The sequence below is a fragment of the Argentina silus genome (assembly GCF_951799395.1).
Source record: "Argentina silus genome assembly, chromosome: 4".
Classification (NCBI taxonomy): domain Eukaryota; kingdom Metazoa; phylum Chordata; class Actinopteri; order Argentiniformes; family Argentinidae; genus Argentina; species Argentina silus.
This window is the reverse complement of record NC_139658.1, coordinates 4,107,545-4,129,336: the sequence shown is the minus strand read 5'-3', so window position 1 is coordinate 4,129,336 and position 21,792 is coordinate 4,107,545. Positions and strand designations below refer to the sequence as shown.

The following is a 21,792-nucleotide window of genomic DNA, read 5'->3' as shown; positions in this document are numbered from 1 at the left end:
TCTGAGAATGATGACGAATGTTGGAGTTCGATTCTCACTGTTTCCTGTTGTCCATTTGTCAACCTAGCATAGAGAACCAGTCCTGGGCAATGCTTTCAATGTACTTTACACATTAATTGAAGGAAGTTTCAGTACACATTTAACTGAGGTTAAATAAGAGGTTAAATAAGAGTGCCTCTGAACATATGGTGCAAGAAGTCTATCATTATCAAAATAATTAGCATTACTGTATGGAGAGCAGCAAATACAGGGAACCTTCATACAAACAGACCATGCAGATTGTAGCAGACGCAAATAGCATTGACATCCAAAGGGCACAGTTTAAATCGTATAGTTAAGTAAAAAAGTAGATTCCAGACGAATGGCTTACACGTTATGCCTACTGTACTTATGAACTTATGCCTACTGTACACTTCAACACAAAAATGACTCCAAACACCTATTTTGTCTACAACTTCATGACATACAGTATAGCAAAGTGCAAACAGATCTACAGGATTGCCTTCAGGTGGCTTTTTGGCAGGCTTGTTGTCTCCTACGGCACAGTAAAGATAGGTTTATACAATTTCACAGATCTCAAAGCAGCTGCTCCTCTTTATCAGCCACATGTTTTCTTTGTTATCCACTGGTGTTTAGCATGGAGGTGGCCACATGCATATGCATAGCTGTGACTATTGGATTTAGAAGACCTTTTAAATGTTGTTACTAGCACTGATTTAAGAAAATGTAGAACTGATGCCAAGGAGAATTCTTGATAAAAACTAGCAAAAACAAAGACAACTATAGGCCTAAATGTTGTGTCAGTAACAGCACAAAATAAATGTTTCTAAAACATTTAACTCCCCCAAAATGTGCTTTAAAAAGTGCAAGAGAATAATTAAACCCAACTGAGACGTGCATGCAAAATGTAGACTCACAGCTGCCTATCGTTCTTTCCTCAGCACCTGTGGTTTAGAGCACACTTAAGTTTTACCATGACCTCAATTGCAGTGTCCTCCAGAAATCACCTCACTTTCCACTAGGGGTCATTCAAATTGTGTTCATGCTTAGGGCTATTTTATTTAGTACAAATTCATGACCGTAATATTTTAAAACATTCAATGGTATCGGCATCATGTTTTATCGCAATTGTAATAGCGTCATTTTCTCTGTGAAACACCAGGTATTCAAATGTCCAATATTCTAAATTGCATAGCCACTTTGCACACTATCCTAATTACATTTCCCCCTTACTTGTGGTTCACCAAATTTAGAAAGATTAAATAGAAAGCATAATTAATAATCCTGAAAACATATTACTCATGGAAATACCTGCAAAACCTTTAGTAGCCTGGGTGTTTATTTGCTTTTATCACGGAGCACACCTGGTGCATATTTGAGACAGTATTGTTGCTACTCATGCCCAGGATATGACAGAGCTGAATATACCATACTGAGAACAAATATCCAGCAACATTATTATTGATATACAGTAAGTATATGGTAATTTATTATCGTTTCCATACAAAGAGCTGTCAGACTTTAGAATACATACAGGTAATGTCAAAACGGTCACACGCATTCATAATCTGTTAATATCAACAGAGAATACATACCGGTAAACCAAGTATTTTGCCACAGTTTTTTTAGGGACTGGTGCTTATTATCTTCAGTATCACTAGTGGCCCAGCTATTATTGGAGACAGGCGTTTGTTGGAGACTCAGTGCTTGTTGGAGGTTTTCCACGCACATGGGAGAATTCAGACTAATGAGACCAAGCAACCAGGTCGGTTAGACTCAACTTGCCATTCTCCAGACAATTTGGCTAAAGGTTAGCGAAACCCATGATTGATTTGACAAAGAAATTACGATTTCCAGACTCATAGGTGCAGCATAAACCAGTCAATTGCCAATTGTTGGGGAACACGTTCAAACAGCGGCTAAACTAGCCTGATGCTAGCTGACAGAGCAATAGGGCCTAGAGGTAAGAAAACAACTTTGTTTCATTAAAATGTTATTTTTAGATCATAAATTCATCACAAAAACACTTTCAATTACATTGAAAAAACTTTAATGTTCCACATCAGTATTTGAACAGAACATTAGCAACTTCAGTCAGATGGAACTTCCTGGGATGTGGTTAAACAGGATACTAGAAGACAAAAAGATACAAAAAGGATACAAAAAGAGACTTATGATTAACTTATGCTCTCAACAGTAATCAACCCACTGTCAACAATTTAATTAACAACTCTGCAAATAACATATGTTATGTTAGGTATCATATCATTTCCTTCAATGGCTGATGTTTTCATGAGAAACAATGATCAAATCACTCATGGCGAAGAAATAAGTTGAACATCAATGGAAAAATATTGTAGGTGGTACTTTACCAGATTGGTCTAGCTGAGCTGTTTCCTCAGATCTGAGGCCTCTGCGGCCATCTCCTCCTCCGTTCTCCATTCTGAGGGGATGTCCTCACTCTCCCGGTCGTGCTTCTGGAGCTGCCCAGACACATGTTGCTCATTATTATGCTCAGTAGCGATTCAAATGCGCACGCACGCACGCACGCACACACACACACACACACGCAATCTAATTATTTAATTGGGGGTAGTTTGACCACATTTTCCATTTCTTTCATAATAGTAGCAGTAATTACAATAATACTGTTGTCTCAATGTAGCAGAACAAACAAAGCTGTTGACCAGAGGTTAGCAGATACATTAGCAACTGGTAGTCGCTGTGTACCTGGCTGTTCCACTAGATTACAGAATATGAAACACGCCTCAGGACGCCCAGGATCATGACCAGTGGTAGAAAAACCCCCTCAAACAACATCAATAGCAACGATAACCACGACAACAACAATCTTGCCCCTCATTTAGTCTTTTCAAGCACAAGCAGAGTTGACGTCTGAAATAGAAACATCTCAAGCCTTCCAATGACGTAAACAAGCGGGAGCCATTATGGTTCATCGAGTCCAGACACGTCAGGGGGAAAAAATAAAACATTGACTGTGACACATTCTGACACCCGCTCCTGTTGTTGCTGTTTTTGTCTACTGTTGGTAGATTTGAGAGGGAAACAATGTACTTCATCAAACTAATGCCTCCCCCAGGACAGAAGAGCTGACAGGGTGGGGGGTAAAACCTGATGAAATACATACTCTCTGAACCATAAAGCCACAACAGCAGGAGAGTGGTCTTTAACTGCAAAGGCACCACATTGGGAATTGTCATGGTGGGGCTATTGTTAAGATGATGCTAAGTTGCAGGGAGACCCCAAAGGCTAGAACACATTGCTGGACATGAGATGGATTTCATGCCACAGTGAATACATGAAATAAACAATGGAGGAAGTAAAAGCTCAAAACTAGCCGGTGATATTGCTATTTATGTCCTTGAGTTAATTTCAGCTTATCTCCAGTAACATGTTTTCGGCATGCTTGGTTAGAACAGGTGGAAATCTGTACGCCTAAAAACACCCACCAGTTGCAGACACAGTGCCTAACTGTAACAGCGTAGCACGGACCACAGGGAGAGGTTTTATGTTCTCAAGGCAGTAGAATGATTCGACATGAAATAGATTTCAAACGTTTCTTTGCTCTGCTCCCTAAACCGTCTGGAAGCTAAAACACCAGGGGGTCATTATTTCAATACATTCTCTCCCTCCAACACTGACAAGTGCTGTTGTTTTGTTGGCTATTTCTCTGTTACATTACACAACCTGACCCCGGCTTGAGAGCTTGTCGGATCGTGTGCCATGGAGAAGCACTGAATGGCCCATCATCAGACTGTTGGGACATGAGAAGGACTTAGGGGGTTGGGTGGTGGGTCATCTCTCCAGGGCCCTTGGGAGCCACAGTGGCCCCCCCACTGCCAGAGAGTGCCCTCAGCTCTGAGCCAGCCTGCTTGCGTGGGTTGGCTGGAACTCACTGCTCCTCCAACCCCAGCCAAGCCTTGTCTCAGAACAATCACACTGTGTTAGGATCTCCTCCGTTTACCCCCCCAAAGGAGACTTCTACTGCAACTGGGGGATGACATTTGTGCTGGGCTAGGGAGGAGTTGGGGGTGGTGGTTGAGGGGGGGGGGCTTAGATTTTGTGTTTGTGTGTGTGTGTGTGTGTGTATGTGTGTGTGGACGTGTGGCAGGGGGGGAGTAGTTATGCAGTTAGAGATTTCCTTTCATGTTGCAAAACTCGAAGTGAACTTACTTTGCTGATGATCGCGTGCTTTGTGATCGCATGAGACAATTTATTTCAAGTAGAGAGGACTCACATCAATACCACATTTTGCTCTGAGCGAAGGAAGTAGTAGAAGCTGAGAGATTTCTCTGTGATGATGATGATATAGCTTTTTTTCAGTACAGTAAAACAATGATTAGACTACAACACATGACTACAACCCACACATGGCAGTCTCAGTAAACCAAACTTCATAATTTGTGTCAAATCGATTTTCATGGGGGACATTACGTATTTATGGAGCTCAAATATACGGTTCTTGCAACCCAAATACCATCTGGCATCTGGGATTATGTCATTAGAGATACTAGCTACAATGGTTAAGCTGGTGACTGTCTGGGCATCATACATCATATCACAGCAAAACGCTTTTCAGGTCAAGATAAAGTTTCTAAGTAATACGAAAAATACACTCGCAGTTCCCATACAAAAATGAACAAACTGAAAACATTTTCTGTGTTAGATAAGTTAGGATGTTAAGTTAGGCGAAGGATTGCAGAATAATTGTTAATAGCATGCAATGTAATCATGCAATATTAACATGACTTGTCTTTGTCTTCTTGATGCGAATCTTCATCACGTTATTGATTGTGACGCACAGACAAAGTTAGGCTCATTAGGAATTAATCAAGTCTGTTTGTTCTCTGCATAATAATGGCCTCCCACCCCCAAACTCCCCCGCCCCCCCCCTATAAATGCTGACACAACAGCTGTTACTGTATGTCACAGAACTTTAGTGTGCTAATTGCCTTTCTTTGGGAAAATACAAAGTGTGAGAAATGATACCTTGAGGACTAGATCTACAATGGATGATGATAACCATGAAGTGTCCTTACCTGCGCAAAGGCACAACACGTGAGGCTGTCTGAAGGTAATTGGAATTTTTGGCATAGTTTTACCCTTGTAAAAAGTCAAGTCACCTGGCTGTAACCTTCGGTATACTGTACACAGTTGTTATCATGGTGTAGTCTTTAACAATGCATTGCAGTGTGCTAACCAGGTTCCTTCACTTGCATAATCACAACATCTCAGCATGAGCATGGAAACACAAATTATACGGTGTGTGTGTGTGTGTGCACAACACAGTCTCCTAGCAAAACATGCATGCAGAAAGGATCTGCACATTACTGTAGTGTGACATCTGCACATTTCCATGAGGCACTACTTTCAAGGGTTAAAAGGGTTAAAAACAAACGCAACTATGCAGTACTTCGACTTAAGTGGCGGTTAGGCAGTATTAGGCATTAACTTTGAGTGGTTAAGGTTAAGGTTAGGCATTAGGTTAGAGTGTTTGGGGTTAGGCATACACGTTGAGTGGTTAGGGTTATGAGTAAGTTGTCTGGGGAAGGTATTAGCACACATTAGCATTAGCAACAATAATTAGTCAAACAAAAAAAAAGCACTAAAAGCACTTTTGTCAAAATGGTCCCAAAGCCAACATGAACCTACAACGTTTTGGTTTTAAGTCTCTGTACGCCCCTCCCAATCCCCAACCTACAGTACCACGTAGTAAAGCAATCTTCCTTTTGTAGCCCTCTGCCGGTTGCTATTGCTTAACGTGTGCAGGCACATGTATAAGTGACAGGCCTGGTGTTTGTGTGTGTGGCTTATTTCCCTGCCATGTGTCTGACAAGAGGGAATGCTGATCCCCTCGTGTCTTCACTAGCAGATATCCAAACATGCACTGGTGAGAGTATGTGTGTGTGTGTCCATGAATACTAATTTTTATACCCATGAAATGTCCTCCTCACCTGGAGGTACAGTACAGTAGCTAGAAAGCTGCCTTGCTGTGTGATACGGAGCGAACATGGCAACTGTTGGTTCACATCGGCGAGAACACACACACCAAGCAATTCACTGTGTGAATCCCCCACCTATGGCCCCATTTAATGTATCAATTTATGGCTTTATTAAAGACAGGAATGTGGAGCCATGGAACATAATACGTTTTGTTCAAGCTTCTTGACATTTAACACAGCACTCCAGCGAAAGGAGACTGAGCTCGGGCTATCAGGCTCCGCTCTTGACTACGGGGACCCTGACATACATGCGGTGCCCTTACAATGTCACATTGGAGGTCATCAGATAATCACAAGTGAACAAAAAGGACCTCAGAGGACGAAGCTTTGTTCACAGTGAGAATACAACCTCCTCTTTCAATCATTTGTCACACCCATTTACTCATAAATTGACGTTTGTGGAATTAATATTTCTCAGGTTACGTGGGATGGGGGAGAACAGGGTTTTAGAGGGTCAAAAGCTAGTTCCGAGAACAAATCTATGGCTATTGATGTACAGTATGAGAATGACATTGATGATAGATATTACTATATACTGTAAATACTGTACAATGGAAATCAGACAAGCCAGTCCAATTTGAAGTCATACAGCTAATAATATCCTTTACTTACTCATACAGTACAGTATCTGTGTAGCAAGGAGCATTGTAAATTGTGAGTATGTGAGTATACCCCTTACAATGCTTGACATCAAATGGAAATTGAGGTCCTCCTCATCTCCCAAAAGGTCAATGGTTTAATGCATATTTTCTATTATTTATACAGGTAAATCCCATTGGTCGCAAGTCACAAAAGTGGCAGCAAGCAATAATAAAAACAATATTGTGTGTAAGTACTGTATATTGTCAATGCATATACATACTATATGTATATACAGTGCCTTCGGAAAGTATTCAGACCCACTTCACTTTTTCCACATTTTGTTGTGTTATAGACTCAATTTAAAATGGATTAATGGATCAATCCACACACAATACCCCAGAAAGACAAAGCAAAAACACATTTTTGTAAATGTATTAAAACTGACATACAGAAATACCTCATGTACATAAGTATTCAGACAAATCACTCAATAAGTTGAATTGATTCCATGTTAATGCAAGGATAATAGTTCATGCAATTTCTGAATTAATATCTTTGTTTTTATAGGGTCTCTAATTTGCATAGGAAGATTTATTATGACTGAGAGATACACAAATGAATAAACAACACTATCAGAAGGGAATTTCATTGAATTTAGGAATTAATTTAGCAAGTTTGTTGTGTTAAGTAAACTATCATACATCATCGACAATGTCAGGGCGTCCATTTAGTATCATAGTGGGTGTTCAAAACACAGAATCATAACAACATTGATGTTACATATCTCTGTGGTTCAGACACACTGACTACAAACGATTCCAATTGATGGGTAGCAATCCAGTCCCCCCTTTGGTCTAAATTGAAGTTTTGGTCCTGGCTTGAAACATTCGTTTTGATAACTGAGTCACAAGAAAACTCTCCCCCAAACTCCCCCTAAAAAGCACCAAAAAGGTTGGGATCACAGAATGATCACACAAACAACAGCTCTGTGTATTTGAGTCTATGACACTTAGCTTTGTAGTAACAGTGAGAGCTCGGCCCACTCACATACTGTTGTGCTGCTGAACATGAACATACTGTTGTGCTGCTGAACACTCACATACTGTTGTGCTGCTGAACACTCACATACTGTTGTGCTGCTGAACACTCACATACTGTTGTGGTGCTGAACATGAACATACTGTTGTGCTGCTGAACATGAACATACTGTTGTGCTGCTGAACATAGCCAATGACCTCAGACAGGAGAGACTGACTTTGGAACAGGAATTATTTATTTCTGACCACAGGGCCGACCATACAGTAAGTCACATCCTATAACAGCTCGTAATAATTGTATCACAGCAACAACACATAAGCATTACATATGGTTTGTGCTGGCTAGGTTATAAAACAAGACTGGGAGTATAACATATAGAACGATAATGAACGTACGAGATATGGTTGCCGCCGGCAAAGATATTACAAATTTCCTTCAAGGCATAAGATGTTAATTGTTCTTGCTTCCTTTAAATATGACAGAGGCTAGTTAATGGTGGTTAGCGTCAGTGTGATAGCATGGGGGCAGCAGTACTTTTTGTACTATCACTGTTCTCAGGTCTACTAAATCCTGTGCCCAGCTTACATCAGAAACAAAGACACAACTTTCTATGTACCCTACATCAGTAATGTGCTTGTGACTTATGTAATGGCAAAAAATGTATTTGTACTATTTTGCTTAAGTCATATATGAAATGTATTGACCTTATTGTGACCCAATGTTATTTTCCATTATGTGACTGAGGAAGAACCAAAACCGACTGCTCCTTCTCTCATATCAGATATGTTATGTGACCTTGGAACACTCCTAACTGCAGGGTGAGGTTTGAGATAGTGGCTCACAACGCCTACGCTTCTTTCCCAGCTTCTCTATCATCAAACAGGTGCAAGATATGTTTACCCCTAGACCTATGATGTACGAGCATTGGAGTAAAGGAGGGTCCTCTCCTCAGCCACAGCATAAGTATCCTGAATCCACACTGTTGGTGAAGGAATGCTGATCCAGCTTTAAACAACATTGTTTAAACTTTGTATATGCATTAAAACTCAACTGAGACCAAACATCATTTATTGTTGTTCACTGAAAGTTTTCCATCACACTTAACATATTATGCATATATGCTATGTTTTCCAAAAGGGGCAAAACAGCAGAACATAATCAACATATTACTGTATGTTCAATGCTCAGTTGTACACTCTATGTAAAGTCTGTACAAAGAAGTGTATAAAAACAATATACATAACACATACTGTAAAGCATTTCAGTGCATGTACAGTAACCATTAACCTGCTTTGAACCGTCAAGGTGGTTACCGTGCAGTACAACTTGCATTTACACATATTCCTATTCTTATTGTGTGCTTCCATGCCTATCCGATTCTGCCGTCTGTTTGACAGTCACACTTTCATGGCTCACACACTAAAAACCAGAGGGAGAGAGGGAGAGAGAGAGAGAGTGAGAGAGGGAAAGAGAAAGAAACAGTAAGAACAGATTGCCCCAGCTTCTCTCCTCCTGTCTTTCCTGTGTGACTGAAGCCGTCTTGATGGCATGTAAAAACATTTTAACAGCTGGTGCGATAATTACCCAACAAAAATTATACTCCCCAGATTTTTTAAAGGAGCCTTTTTCTCTGACAGCCTGTCAAACTCGCATCTATTCTCAGACACACTGATTAAGCTCGAGAGGGTCCTCAATACGGACCCGTCAGAAGAAAGAGAGAACACACGCAGTGATCCCATTGGCTGGTGGCTTGGCCACCCTCTCAATATGATGGTGCTCCCCTGCTGTCCTCTCCACATGAGATAGGCTCACCACACGGCCTGGTACCAGGAGAAGCCAGCTCTCACACCAGATACTCAAGTTCAGGCTAAGACTAGCCTCAAGGTAGTGAGTCACATGATGGCAGAGATGAGGAAGAGAGAGAGAGAGAAAGAGAGAGAGGGGGGGGGAATCAGAAATTCTTTTGAATCAGAATTCTGAAATTCTAGCCAGAGTACAGCAAGAATACATGCATGGACAGATATATGACTTGTGGAAACATAGTATATAATAGACAATATGATTTTATCAGTTTTCCTTTTTGATAGCAGTATATGCAACCCGGTCTCCAAATTAATACATTCTGGGGGATCGTTTCTGCAGACCAAAGAATATGTTCTGTGTGAACGTGTTATCTAGCTATACAGGCAGGTTAATACGAAAGACAGAACACTGCATAAGGAGGTTTGTGGGTTGGTGGAGGCATGAACCGACCGACTTGCAACCTGAACGTTGCTGGTTCGAATCACGCTTGGGACACTACTTTTTGTGTTGTTGATCGGTCGGGAGGTGCAGGAGACGAGTTAGGAATCCCAGACGCTGCTCCAGGGTGGCTCCATCCACCCACTGCCTATCGGTTACGTTCCAGCACTGCATAAGAACTCCCGCTACTACGTTGGCATCAACGCGGGCCGCATCGTGGACTGCCTCAATGAACTACCCAACCTCCGTCAGGGCTCGGGTGTTATCCGGGAGAGCTGTTACCTCAGCTCGGGCGTCCGCTTCGCTGAGGCACTGATCCTCTCTCCAATTGGGTGCAAGGCATTCAGCGATTACTTGCTGATTGGCACATGTTCTCAGATCTCACGCGAAGGCAGCAGATAAAAGCTGCCAGAGCCAGTCCCTCCACGCCGACTGTAGCGGCCGCCACCGCATCTCGCGTGAAGGGCACAGTGTCGATGGTCCTTAGCAAACACGGCATGATGTTCATCCCAGCCGCGGCCATCCCTCCAAAAACCATCGCATCATCTGCTGGACCCCATTCAGCACGCACTCCGTCCAGCACCTGGGGGGCAATGGCGTTTCGGGGACGACCAATGTTAGCTCCATCTCCCTCTACTTCTCCCCCTTGTGCATGACCACGATCCTGATCACAAAGGAGTCTTATTTGCTCCACTAGCACCTGGTGGCGTCTAGAAACCAGGTCTGGACCTTGAGCCCCCTGGGTTCCCCGGAGGAATGAGATTTCCTTGCCCACCTGCTGGGGTTGGCTCCTTGTGTCCGCGATTCACAAAAGGCCATATTTGAAAACAATTAGTCTGGTTTTACTCCCCATCTATACTATTTTTGAAACAATTCCCTGCTATTGGAGTCTTTCTGTAGGAAAACTGCAGTGAAAAAGACTCTGAACTGCTTTCATCTAAGTTGGTACAGTAGACAGCGTACACCTATTTCAAAAAGGATTGTAATGTTATTAATTTCCTTGTTGTCATAATTAGTGTTCATACAATGAATAATTGTGATATCTATTGACTATTTTAATGTGTAATTACTTACCCACGAGCACAGCAACCCGTTGTTCACTTACCTTAATGAATAATATTTAATTACAATCACAGTTGAAGTTCTAATGAGTTGAGCTGACACAGCTGCAGCTTTGAAAATCAACTTTACTTGACAGGATTAGAAGCGTCAGTAGATGTACAATACAGTCTGCATAAAGTAGCTATCCTTTACACAACATGGGTTGATCAAAAACACCCGTAGGTGCAAGCAGACACAGGTGACATATGACAGATGTATTGTACTGTGCACAGCAGGAACATTGAGGCCATAGGAAGCTGCAGCAGAAGAGCACATGGCTCTTCCAGAACAATCAGGGTTCCTCTCAAAGTCAAGCAGGTAATATCATATCGCAAGCAGAGAGAGGAATTGGACTTGATTAACCCCTGGCAACCCCATTTTCTCCGGTGGCGACTTGGTGTCATACCGTATGCAGGGCAGGACCCCATAAGTCAGACAGGACATGCTTTCATTAAGCAGTGACCTCAGGGTGACCAGAGGTCACCCTGACCTCAGAGTCATCCTCGCCATTTTACCAAAGAGGAGCTAGATAAAGAGGACTCTATATACAGTAGGTGATGTGTGTTATACTACAGTATGGTCCCAGGTAGGAGGAGAGCCCAGAACTACCAGCCTATAGAATGGTAACTAGAGTTGATTCCCAAATGAGATCGAGGGTGACTTTATGAACTTGACACATCAGGCTGTCCATCAAACTCTGCGTAAGTGACATGACATTTTTTACCCTTTTGTCTTTCCATCCAACATTGTCTCTACAATAATTTTCTGTCCCTATACTATGTCTTTCCTGGTTCCTTGGTCATTTTCTGATGTTTCCAACAACTGGTGATAGTTAAAAACGTCTACATGGACAAGGCTAAAGCAACTGCAATCACTAAAACCTCAACATGTCAGCATACAAGAGTACGTCAACGTAAGGTACATGCCCCATGTCATTTACTGTAATTACATATTGTGAGATTGATTGTCACTCCTTTTCTTGTTGTTCAATTTCTTTGCATAAATGGAGGGCACATCTGTTCTTTTTCATGACGCGATGACATTTTCCAAACATACCATGTTTCCAAGTTAGCAGAAAGTTAGCATTTGAAGTTCTGATGTAATTAACTCACAAATCTGATCCTTTTTTTTTTCAAACACAGGGAACAAGTAACACTTTTGAATAATGGATAAATGTTAACCACATATTCAGTTTGACAAGAACACCCGTATGTTTCACCCCACACACACTGATGCAGTAAATGTGACAACACAAACATTTGGTTTGGTGCCCAGACCGAAGAGACAGTGATACTGTAATTGTATTTTGTAGTGGCAGCCATCTTAATGAAATAATAGTGAAGAGGGAGACATAAATTCTGCCCCCCTTCTTTGAGATCCCTCCACCCGACGGACCAAATGACTGTGATCTCTCTGTGATGTTTTACAAGCCTCTCAGGAATGTGTTGTGTGGTGTCATATGAATATAATTAATAGGATGCGGTCTCATTGGTTCTCCTTGTAAACAGCTCTTAATTTAAATACTATGGTTGGAAGTCGGGTATAAGGACAGAAGTTGAGGGACAGATTATTTCTCTGTCTTGGTGTGTGGTCTCAGCTGAACCTTTGAGTACTGTAAAAGTGACCATGTGGTAATTTCTCTCTCTCACTCCCTCTCTCTTTCTATCATTTACCATGCGGGTGAATGTAAAATGTTTCTATGATGTATTGCCTTGTAATAATTAATAAAGTATACGTTTAGTTAAGTACAGTATTATTAAAGCCTCATTTGATTCACTCTAACGTGACCATTCTTGCACTAATCAACACAAACTCAACGATTCTTTGTACATAAGTGTTAATTAAATTACTTGGAGTCAGATTATTAATATTAAGTTATGCTTGGCTATTAACAATACATAGCCACATTTCCTTGCCAACCCTTACTATTGTAACTGCCTTCCTATAAGACCCTACAAAAGGAACTACCACTCTGGAGATGCACTGCAAAGTCTCTCCTCTCAGGCAATCTCTCTCATACCCTGACGAAAGCGAGAACACACCATTTTTTACTTTCTATATTTTTTCATCTGGCGCCTCAATTAAATGCCATCAAACAGAATCTCTAAGCCTTCCGACCATTTGATTAATTTATGTATGTTTCTGGATTTCCCTTTTTGATTAAAGGGTGTAGAGAGCCCACATGATTACCACGTCTTGCACCCTGGGGTGAATGCTTAAATAGGCATGCCACATTTGACACATGGTAACAGATGACTATTAAGCTAGCATCGCTTCGGTTGCGTAAGGAACACCTCAGTGTACCACAGAGGGAATCACCAGGCCTGTGATGTCCATGTTCCCATGACAAGAGGTCATTGGGGCTGTGAGCTAATTTCAATGCCTTGCTCAGAAGGGAGTACTTTATGCTATGGGACTAGCTTCTATGCAGCTAATGAATGAAGTGTTATAGCATGTGCATTAACATAGGAGAGTGTAGGTGCTACTTAAGCAAGCTCTGAAACATGGTCCTGCTCTGTGAAAATGCATGTAAAATGTTAGACAGTTGATTACATGTTGCACTGAGAGCCAAATTCTAACTTGATATCTATGCATGTAACTCTGACTTTTGTGTTTATCATAGTAGTTATTCTCTAAAAGAATTTGGATACTATACTATACTAGTGTATATTGCTATAAAAAAGTACTGAACTGGAGGGAAATGCACAGTCAACAATGATTTAACTAATTTTATTTTCACACATACAGATCAGCGTCCTTTGCGTGTTTATTAAGTTGTTATGAATTAATTGTACCTTGTCGGAAAGTAAGTCACATTTTAAACATCTTTTCAAAAGTTAGTTTGCATAATCTAATGACATTTTCATACATCCTTTTGATAATGAAAGTCAGCAGCCAAGACACAAAAAAAATAATTCTGGATGGATAGTGGTCAGGAAATAATAATTGATAGCTTGACTTTCATGCAGAGAACACAAAGGTTTAAAGGGAAAACAGTGCTTTGATGAGAAGTCTTATATCCCCCATACCATTGTGACATCTGCTGGAGCCCAATGCACTGACAGAGGATAGAGCAGCTGACCTTTATCAAATGCCTGACCTTCTGTCTCTGTCCCATCGGCTGGCAGCTCTCTTTCCATCTATACCTCTTATTCTCCTCTCTTTACCTCTCTCTACCTCCACTCTATTTCTTTCTTTCTCTCTCTCTCTCTCTCTCTCTCTCCTTCCTGAATGATCTCTCCCTCTGTCTCTTCCTCAGAAACTCTGTTCTCTGCCAACCACCTTGCTCTGAATCCATATTAAAACACTGCCCAGTTATTCTCTCTCTTGCATTAAAGTAATGATTTCTGCCCACAGGAATCTGCAGCAATAACTGTCATTTACCTTGGCGCTAAGCTACCCTTCAGCGAAACTGAATTACTAAAACAGACAGTGTATGGCCCTACCGTGAACTCCAGCATGATGGCACTTTGATTTGGGGAATTAATGTATTCTGTCTCATTTAGGTGTACCATCAGTAATTCACGGTTCGCAGATTTTTATTTTTTTTGAGAATGTGAAAATGTCACTACTTAATGAGCCAACCGTCTCCTGTCTTAATACAAAGTGATCAGCTGTCAAAATGAGTTAAAAAAGACCACATTCAGACAAAACAAACATGCAGAGAGACATGTACTGTGCTTTCAAAAGTTATTTTGAACAATGTTGTTTCCTGCTCTGTGACAGATATCTGTCACATAAAAACTACCTCAGTTTCTCCGCCAAAAATATTGAAAATGCAAGGACAGGGGACCGGGAGAGGGGTGGGGGGTGGGGCGGGGTGTAGGTTGTCCCTCGACTGGGCCCTCTGGATGGTGACAGGGGCTCTCAGTGGACTGGTGGACAATCTGGTGTGTGTCACAACATACCACCGTCCCCTCCTGGCCCATGAACACTAATTACTCAGCATGACAACTTGTCCTGCTCTCTTTTTTCCCTCCATCCCTCCCCCTGAGAAGCCAAGCAGACAACCTTTGTGGAGGGTTAGTAAATGGGACAGGGATAAACTACATGAGGTCCCAAGCACTAATTGAGCCAGTGTTGGTCCATGGGTCTTCACTTCTCACTAGTATAAAAGGGCACAGGCTGACATTGAAGTTGTGTCCTCCTGTGTGACACTATCCTGACACACCTGTGTTGACCTGGACACTGAGGCGACACTCTTACAGTAGTTAACAGTGTGGACGTCTTGCTATCTTAGCTTAAAAAGGTGTGTCACTGTAAAAGAATAAGGAATAGAGATACAAAGAAGCACAGACACACACAGACACACAGACACAGACACAGACACAGACACACACACACACACACACACACACACACACACACACACACACACACACACACACAATCTAGCACATCTATGCATTGCATTATTGATCTCAACGGTAAAACAACCTAAAATACTCACTCCATTTACTAAAAACAAAGGAAGAAGAGACAAGGTGTCATGCAGAGACTGTTATCAAAGCAAATGTTGTCATTGTCAGAAGTACTGTAGCCTCTGCTTCGTGGAATGTGTTCAACTGCAACCGGCAGCGAAACAGCTTTGCCCTTGCCAATCAAGATCAGAATTATCTCAAATTGACCTCTAATGGACGACAAAAGCCAAGTTTGCTGTGCATTACAGCGACGATAAAGAAAACCTAAAGAGCTGCTATTAAGATTGACATTTGAATTTGACGTTAATTTTTGCAATGACATGCTCGAATAGCTGTCATGATGGAAAAGTGGGATAAACACCAGATGTCCAGACAGATGACGCTTTTTCTGGGGAAGAGAGGCTCGGCACATTTGTGGATATATTAGAGGGAATCAAGGCTGCCTGCTTGTGTACCTACTCTATCCTTAATGATCCCCACCAGGAGAGCACGGCTGGCTCCCTAAATGACTCTTGAACAGAAGGGATTTGATCAGCACATGACAATAGCGACTGAAGTGCCACAAAGCTTCTGTCAATGGAGAAAATCACAAATAAATATAGCTGAGAGCAGCGAACATCAGGGTCCAAGCTGCTTACGTATGCCTTATAGATGATTACGTTCTGCACACTCTCTCCCTCCTCCTAATTCTCCTGTCTTGTCTCTCTAACTCCCTCCTATCTTTTGTCTGTATCTAGTCTCGCGTCACCATACCTCCAAATCACGTTGTTCTCATGCATCTTTTGGAGGTCTGGAGAATTTTAGATGAACCGTTCTGGTTTGGATTGAAATGGATGGAGCGATGGCAGAATATGCTTCATTGGATGTTTACATTCCAAGAACCCTCCCCCCACGTGCCCATAGAATGGTTGCTTGTTGTTATGTGTGTCATCTTTTCAGACCGGGTAGGATTCTTTTTCAGAGAGTTGTTTCCTATGCTAGTTTGCAACATTGAAGAAAAAGAAAGAAAATCTGAAGGTAAAACTGAATTCTGTTTTTTTTTGCTCCGTCTAAGGAAGGTATTTGGAGGAAGGTATTCGCAAGGCGTCACTTATTTCTCACTCCCTTCTTTCTCTCTTGTCTGTATCTAACACACACTCTCGTCCTAACTCTCCTCTCTCTCTCTCACACACACATCCTTTGGCGAAGAGGCTGCAGTGAAGAGGTTGCAGGAGTAACAAGTGCGCATTGTGGCTCTCTCTCCTGAACTGTATCTTTCAGTACAACAGACATTTGCAGTCTATAGCCTTGTTGAATTTGTCCTTTCTATCTATTGGCTATCCTATCCTGTCTGTCTGCCTGTCTGTATGTCTGTGTATGTCTTTATGTCTATATGTCTCTCTGTGTCTGTGTCTCTGTCTGCCTGTCTGTGTCTGTGTGTGTCTGTCTGTTTGTCTGTCTCTGTCAGGGTATGTCTGTCTGTCTGGGTGTGTGTGTGTCTGTGTGTCTGTCCTTCTGTTTGTCTTTGCCACTTTGTGGCTTGGACCTCTAAATTACCCTTAACACTTTGTGTTAACATAATCACATCTCAGGCGATAGGTGGGATGTTGGAAACAAAAGTGAGTGATGTCAATGTGTGGGTGTAGAATAACCTTACAACCTTGTTGTTTCAAATCAAATACATCCAAGATAAGCAATCAACAGCTGTTGAAGTAATGGAATGCTCTATGACCTGTGGCTCTACATCACACACTGATGTCAATGGTACATTTGAGTTGTGCAGTTTTAGACCTATGTACTATGGAAGTCTATAGGGCAACTACAATAATGTATAATTATGTCTAATGTTTCTAAAGCAACAGATCAAAACTAAATACAAAGTGTAAGTATTAAAAAGGTTGGCACCAGTGATTTCAATGGACTAAAAGTGCAAAACATGAATTCATGAATAACAATAACCACCTAATTAAGAAATGAATGGGAGATATAAAAGAGACATTTATAAAATAAAATAATTTAAAAAGAATTGATAAATACATTTTCTGATGGCAATTCTTTACAGACTCCACTTAATAATAATGATGTACAATTGGGTATGTTCGAGTAGAGGTATGTTTATAGAAAAGCCACATGGGGTCCTTTGTATGAAATGAAACAGCTGTCAAATTAGAATATGATCAAATGGAGAGCGAACAACAAACCTCTGTCAACTGTCAAATGCTGTGCAGGAGCAAATTAGTCAGAGGAAGGACTTGTGTAATATTAGCATTCTTAGCAAGAACAGTGACAGTAAATATGACTGTCTTGTTGAATGTCTGGCACTTCAGATGAATACTAAGCCATTCAAATAGATAACAATCTACAATATGCACACATACATGGTATGTAAGTCATTTGCTAGACAATACATGTAGGGTAAGATGGGTAACATGCAGGGCGAGAAAGATACAAACTAAATAAAGGACTCTATGTTCTCTGTACTGCATTGTAGTTTACTCTTTTTCTAGATTTTTTGTGGTAGTTATATCTTGAAGTGTGCACACATTGGGGTAGCCACTTCACAGGCCTAAGCCATTGCCAATATCATTAATCAAAATGTAAATTACAGGATTTATGGAAGGACAATTGTTTCTAAGTAGCTATTTCCATGTCCTACTTTTAAATCTGGATGTGGATGAAATTAGGGATAAACCCAGATGACCAACCCTACCCAAAATCACTAATTATGAAAAATGATGTATTTTCAACCTACAGTAGGTAAGGGGCCTCTCTGTGTGGGTGGTAATATGGTGTCCCACTTATTAAACAGTGGACCGCCTCTTCTCCCGTAACATTCACCTCGCACTGAGGGGGTGGCTTTAATGTGTTTTTCTTTTTTTTCCCTCTCTTTCTCTCTTCCTCTCATCCTTGCCATGCAACTTGTTTTGGACACTTTGATATGCCCATCTAAAACTATAAATCATTTGTCTATTTACAAAGTAAAAGTAGTTACTGTATGTCACAATACAATGCTTAGGCATACTGCTGTGTGAGTTACACAGGCAGATATGAAACTTTCTCTCATCCAGTTTTACTCTCACCAAAAGCACAGTGGTACAGCTTGCGCGGAGTCTCCCCATTGTCTCGTTCAGGCTTAATTGTATATGTAATGGTACATTCATATTCTATGGCATTTTAAATTCCCCCTGAATACTCAATGATAAATGAGTGTCCTCGGAGCATCTGAGGCGAGAACTTTTCTGCTAACAGCTGCATATTACCAACAGTACTGAAAGACTCTGGTAAGGAGAGCTGAGACTGCTAGAACACCAGTCGGTGTTTAAAAAACAGTGCCACCTCCCGATGGACACACACAAACCTGTGTCAAATAAGACCTGTCAGAACATCAATGAGTACATTTGGAGGAGGTTGTTTAGTTATTAAGCACCATTGATTTCTGAGTCTGAATCGCACACCGGTGGAGAATGGGATTACTCGCTCTCGCTCTCTCTCTCTCTCTCTCTCTCTCTCTCTTTCTCTCTCCCTCGCTCCGCTGTGTCCCTTCCACTTAAAAGCAACGTTCTGTATTGCTATTGATCCAATGTGTACATGAACTGACCAAGCAGAGTTAGCTGGGCCTGGCTGGTGTGTTCTATACAGTCAGTGTGTGAGGAATGGAAGTTGACAGAGCTGTCTCTGACTTTGATCTAGATGTAAACATACAGGTCTGGGACAGCTTCTCCTTGGGTTATTAACATCACAGCATGAGGTTTCATTGGACACCTTAAGGAATTAACCAACTTTTAGTGTAGAGTCACTACCTATCTTCCGCCGTAGATTGAAGACCCATCTCTTCAGGCTACATCTTAACTGTCCCTCCTAAAGGCCTCTTCATCCCCACTACCCCCCTGTACAGTTTCTCTACTATAAATAAATTAATAAAAAATCAAGCATCGCGACTGCCAAGAGCCCCTGGTCCTAGCATAGATTACTTTATCTTATGATGACTGATGGATAGATGATTCACTTACTTAGACAAATGTATTTGTTGTAAGTCGCTTTGGTTAAAGGCGTCTGCTAAATGCCATAAATGTAATTTAAATGTATTGTTGAGGCAGTATACAGTATGACTGTATGACTATTACATAATACAGTATGACTGTATGACTATTACATAATACAGTATATACTGTATAGGCACAGATAGACAGGGAGAGAGATTTTGCCTTTACAAAAGCGGTCCTCCCAGACTTTGGTGAGCAACACAAACTTAGCATGTCATATTCAGTTACCCCCACCCTCTTACTGCCGGGGACCTGCCCTCTGCCTCTATGCTAACTGAAACGTTGCTGAATGAAAATACCAACGGCCACGGAAACTTAACGACCCTATCAACTAAAACTTTGTGGTAGGCAGAACTCTTTAGCAGAAGCACATTAGAGCCCATAGTCTTTTCATGCCTATTGTCATCAATGTTCCATGTGAGACAAAGAAGCAGTGTTGTTCTTTTATTTCTGGACAGATGGTGAAGTTGTGGAAAACCTTGAGGGAGTCTGAAAGCTGTGTTCAGACACATTCAGCCCCCTAAGAAAACCAACGAAAGTCCCAGCAGGCTTTGAACACATGGCGACAGCATAAATATTGCATACCAACTGCAAGAACGCTTGTGTGTGTGTGTGTGTGTGTGCTAGTGTGTATGATGGGGGGGGTGGGGGAAGTCTGCTCACAACATCACACTTTTAAAGCAAAACAAAAGCTTTTTTAGCACCCTAATAAGCAAAACAATAAAGATTCTACCAAAACTCTCTCTTCTGGTCCAATAAGATGAGGGCGAAGCATGATGGCTAGGTTGTGTCACTAATGGTTGATGCCACAAATGGTTTCACTAACTGGGTTTAGTAGGAGCAACCCTCTGTTTTGTACCACTGAAAAAACTCAACATCACACATCACATCATTGAAGGGGAGCCACCAACCATAGAATAAAATGACACCTTAAAGACAGATGAGTGTGTACTTCAGGCAATACCAGATTACAGGACAAGTAGCACAAACTGGTGAACACCTCAATTGAATCATCAACCCATGCGGCTAGTAGGCTCACAGCGCACCTTGATGGGACAGAACGATTGGCTTTCCAAGACCACATTTGTACCCTTCACACCTGATAACCATAGCTTTCTCCCCCTTCCTTCTCTTAATGTCATGGCCTTGAGAATGTCCCTTCAACACCGCAGTTAGAGACCTGTGACTGCCTACAGCCGACGTTGATTTTATGGGCATTCCCTCATAGCAGTTTCTATTTTAATTACACTCTTTTAATGGCTGATTAATTCTGTCATCTTGTGATAACAACACAAAGATCTGATAGAGGCTAATTAACATGCAAATGCATGGGGGACTTTATTGGTAATGGGATTTGGTGCTCTGCAGAGCCGTCACCTGTTCGATATTGTGACAGGCGAGGAGCGGCGAAGAGCACAAACGCCTCTGTGATTTATCCCCCTCTCCTCCATCCGTTCATCAGGCTGTCTGCCTGGGAGTCAATTTGACCTGTCAGTCACAGGGGCTGGGAAACGCAGCCCTAGTCCCCACTCTCCATTTCATTTACATGTGTATAGCAAAAACACTATACGGATATCACAAGAACACTTCGATCTAATGGATATAATGTAGGGCTTCTATAACTGTTACAAGAGAGTAGACAAAAAGCCTCATCATCTAATGGTTAATGTCTATGTTAGACACGAGACAAAAAGCAAAAAAAATAAAAAATAAACATTCAGTGTTAGCATGCAAAACACAACTCGAGAATGATCTTTCTGTTCTTATGGAACAAAGGGAGCAGGGACAAAGTGTGTATACGCAATTGGCGGCCTCTCTTTCATGCCTTTCATTTGCCAAGCGACAGTGGAGTAAACAGGTGTTGAGGATTAATCAAAACAGATTTGCAGGAAAAACAACGAGCAGGAGGAGTGACACAATGTACAAACAGGGTTTTGAAAGCTCTTTAGCAGCGATTAGACACAAAAGGAACAAACGCTGGATGTGGCCTTGGTTTCAGAACCTATAAGCTCCAAAGGCTGGATCAGAGCGTGACTGGAGACGGCTGTGGTGTAATGGCCTGGCCTTGTACGGGTTGGACAGGAAGTGACCTCGTAGTGGCATGCCACCAGGTCTGGAGATGGGAAGGGGCTAATTGGCTCTGTCCGATGCCCAGATGAACATGGAAAACAGTGGGGGCTGGGGTTGGCGCTGGGCTGGCATGGCTGGGCAGATGCTGACTGGCATCATGCTGGCACCAGAGTGATGTCAATGTAGGTGTTGGGCTCAGATGGGCTTGGATGAATGCTCAGTGGGGATGTCACTGGAACAGACCCATGTGTATGTGTCTGTCTATCTCTCTCTCTCTCTCTCTCTCTCTCTCTC

General features: G+C 41.7%; 1 protein-coding gene across 2 annotated transcripts in view; it reads right to left on the bottom strand.

Annotated features, from left to right (window-relative positions):
- Positions 1 to 1,920: 1,920 nt before the first annotated feature.
- fhit (fragile histidine triad diadenosine triphosphatase) overlaps positions 1,921 to 21,792 on the bottom strand; it is a 158,740-nt gene continuing 138,868 nt past the window's right edge. For both annotated transcript variants that reach the window (XM_083667766.1, XM_083667767.1), the window contains 2 exons: positions 2,373 to 2,483; positions 1,921 to 2,131 (listed from right to left, as the gene is read on the bottom strand). In XM_083667766.1, the coding sequence (XP_083523892.1) occupies positions 2,382 to 2,483 (102 nt within the window). In that variant the 3' untranslated portion in view covers positions 1,921 to 2,131; positions 2,373 to 2,381. The remainder of the gene's footprint in view (positions 2,132 to 2,372; positions 2,484 to 21,792) is intronic.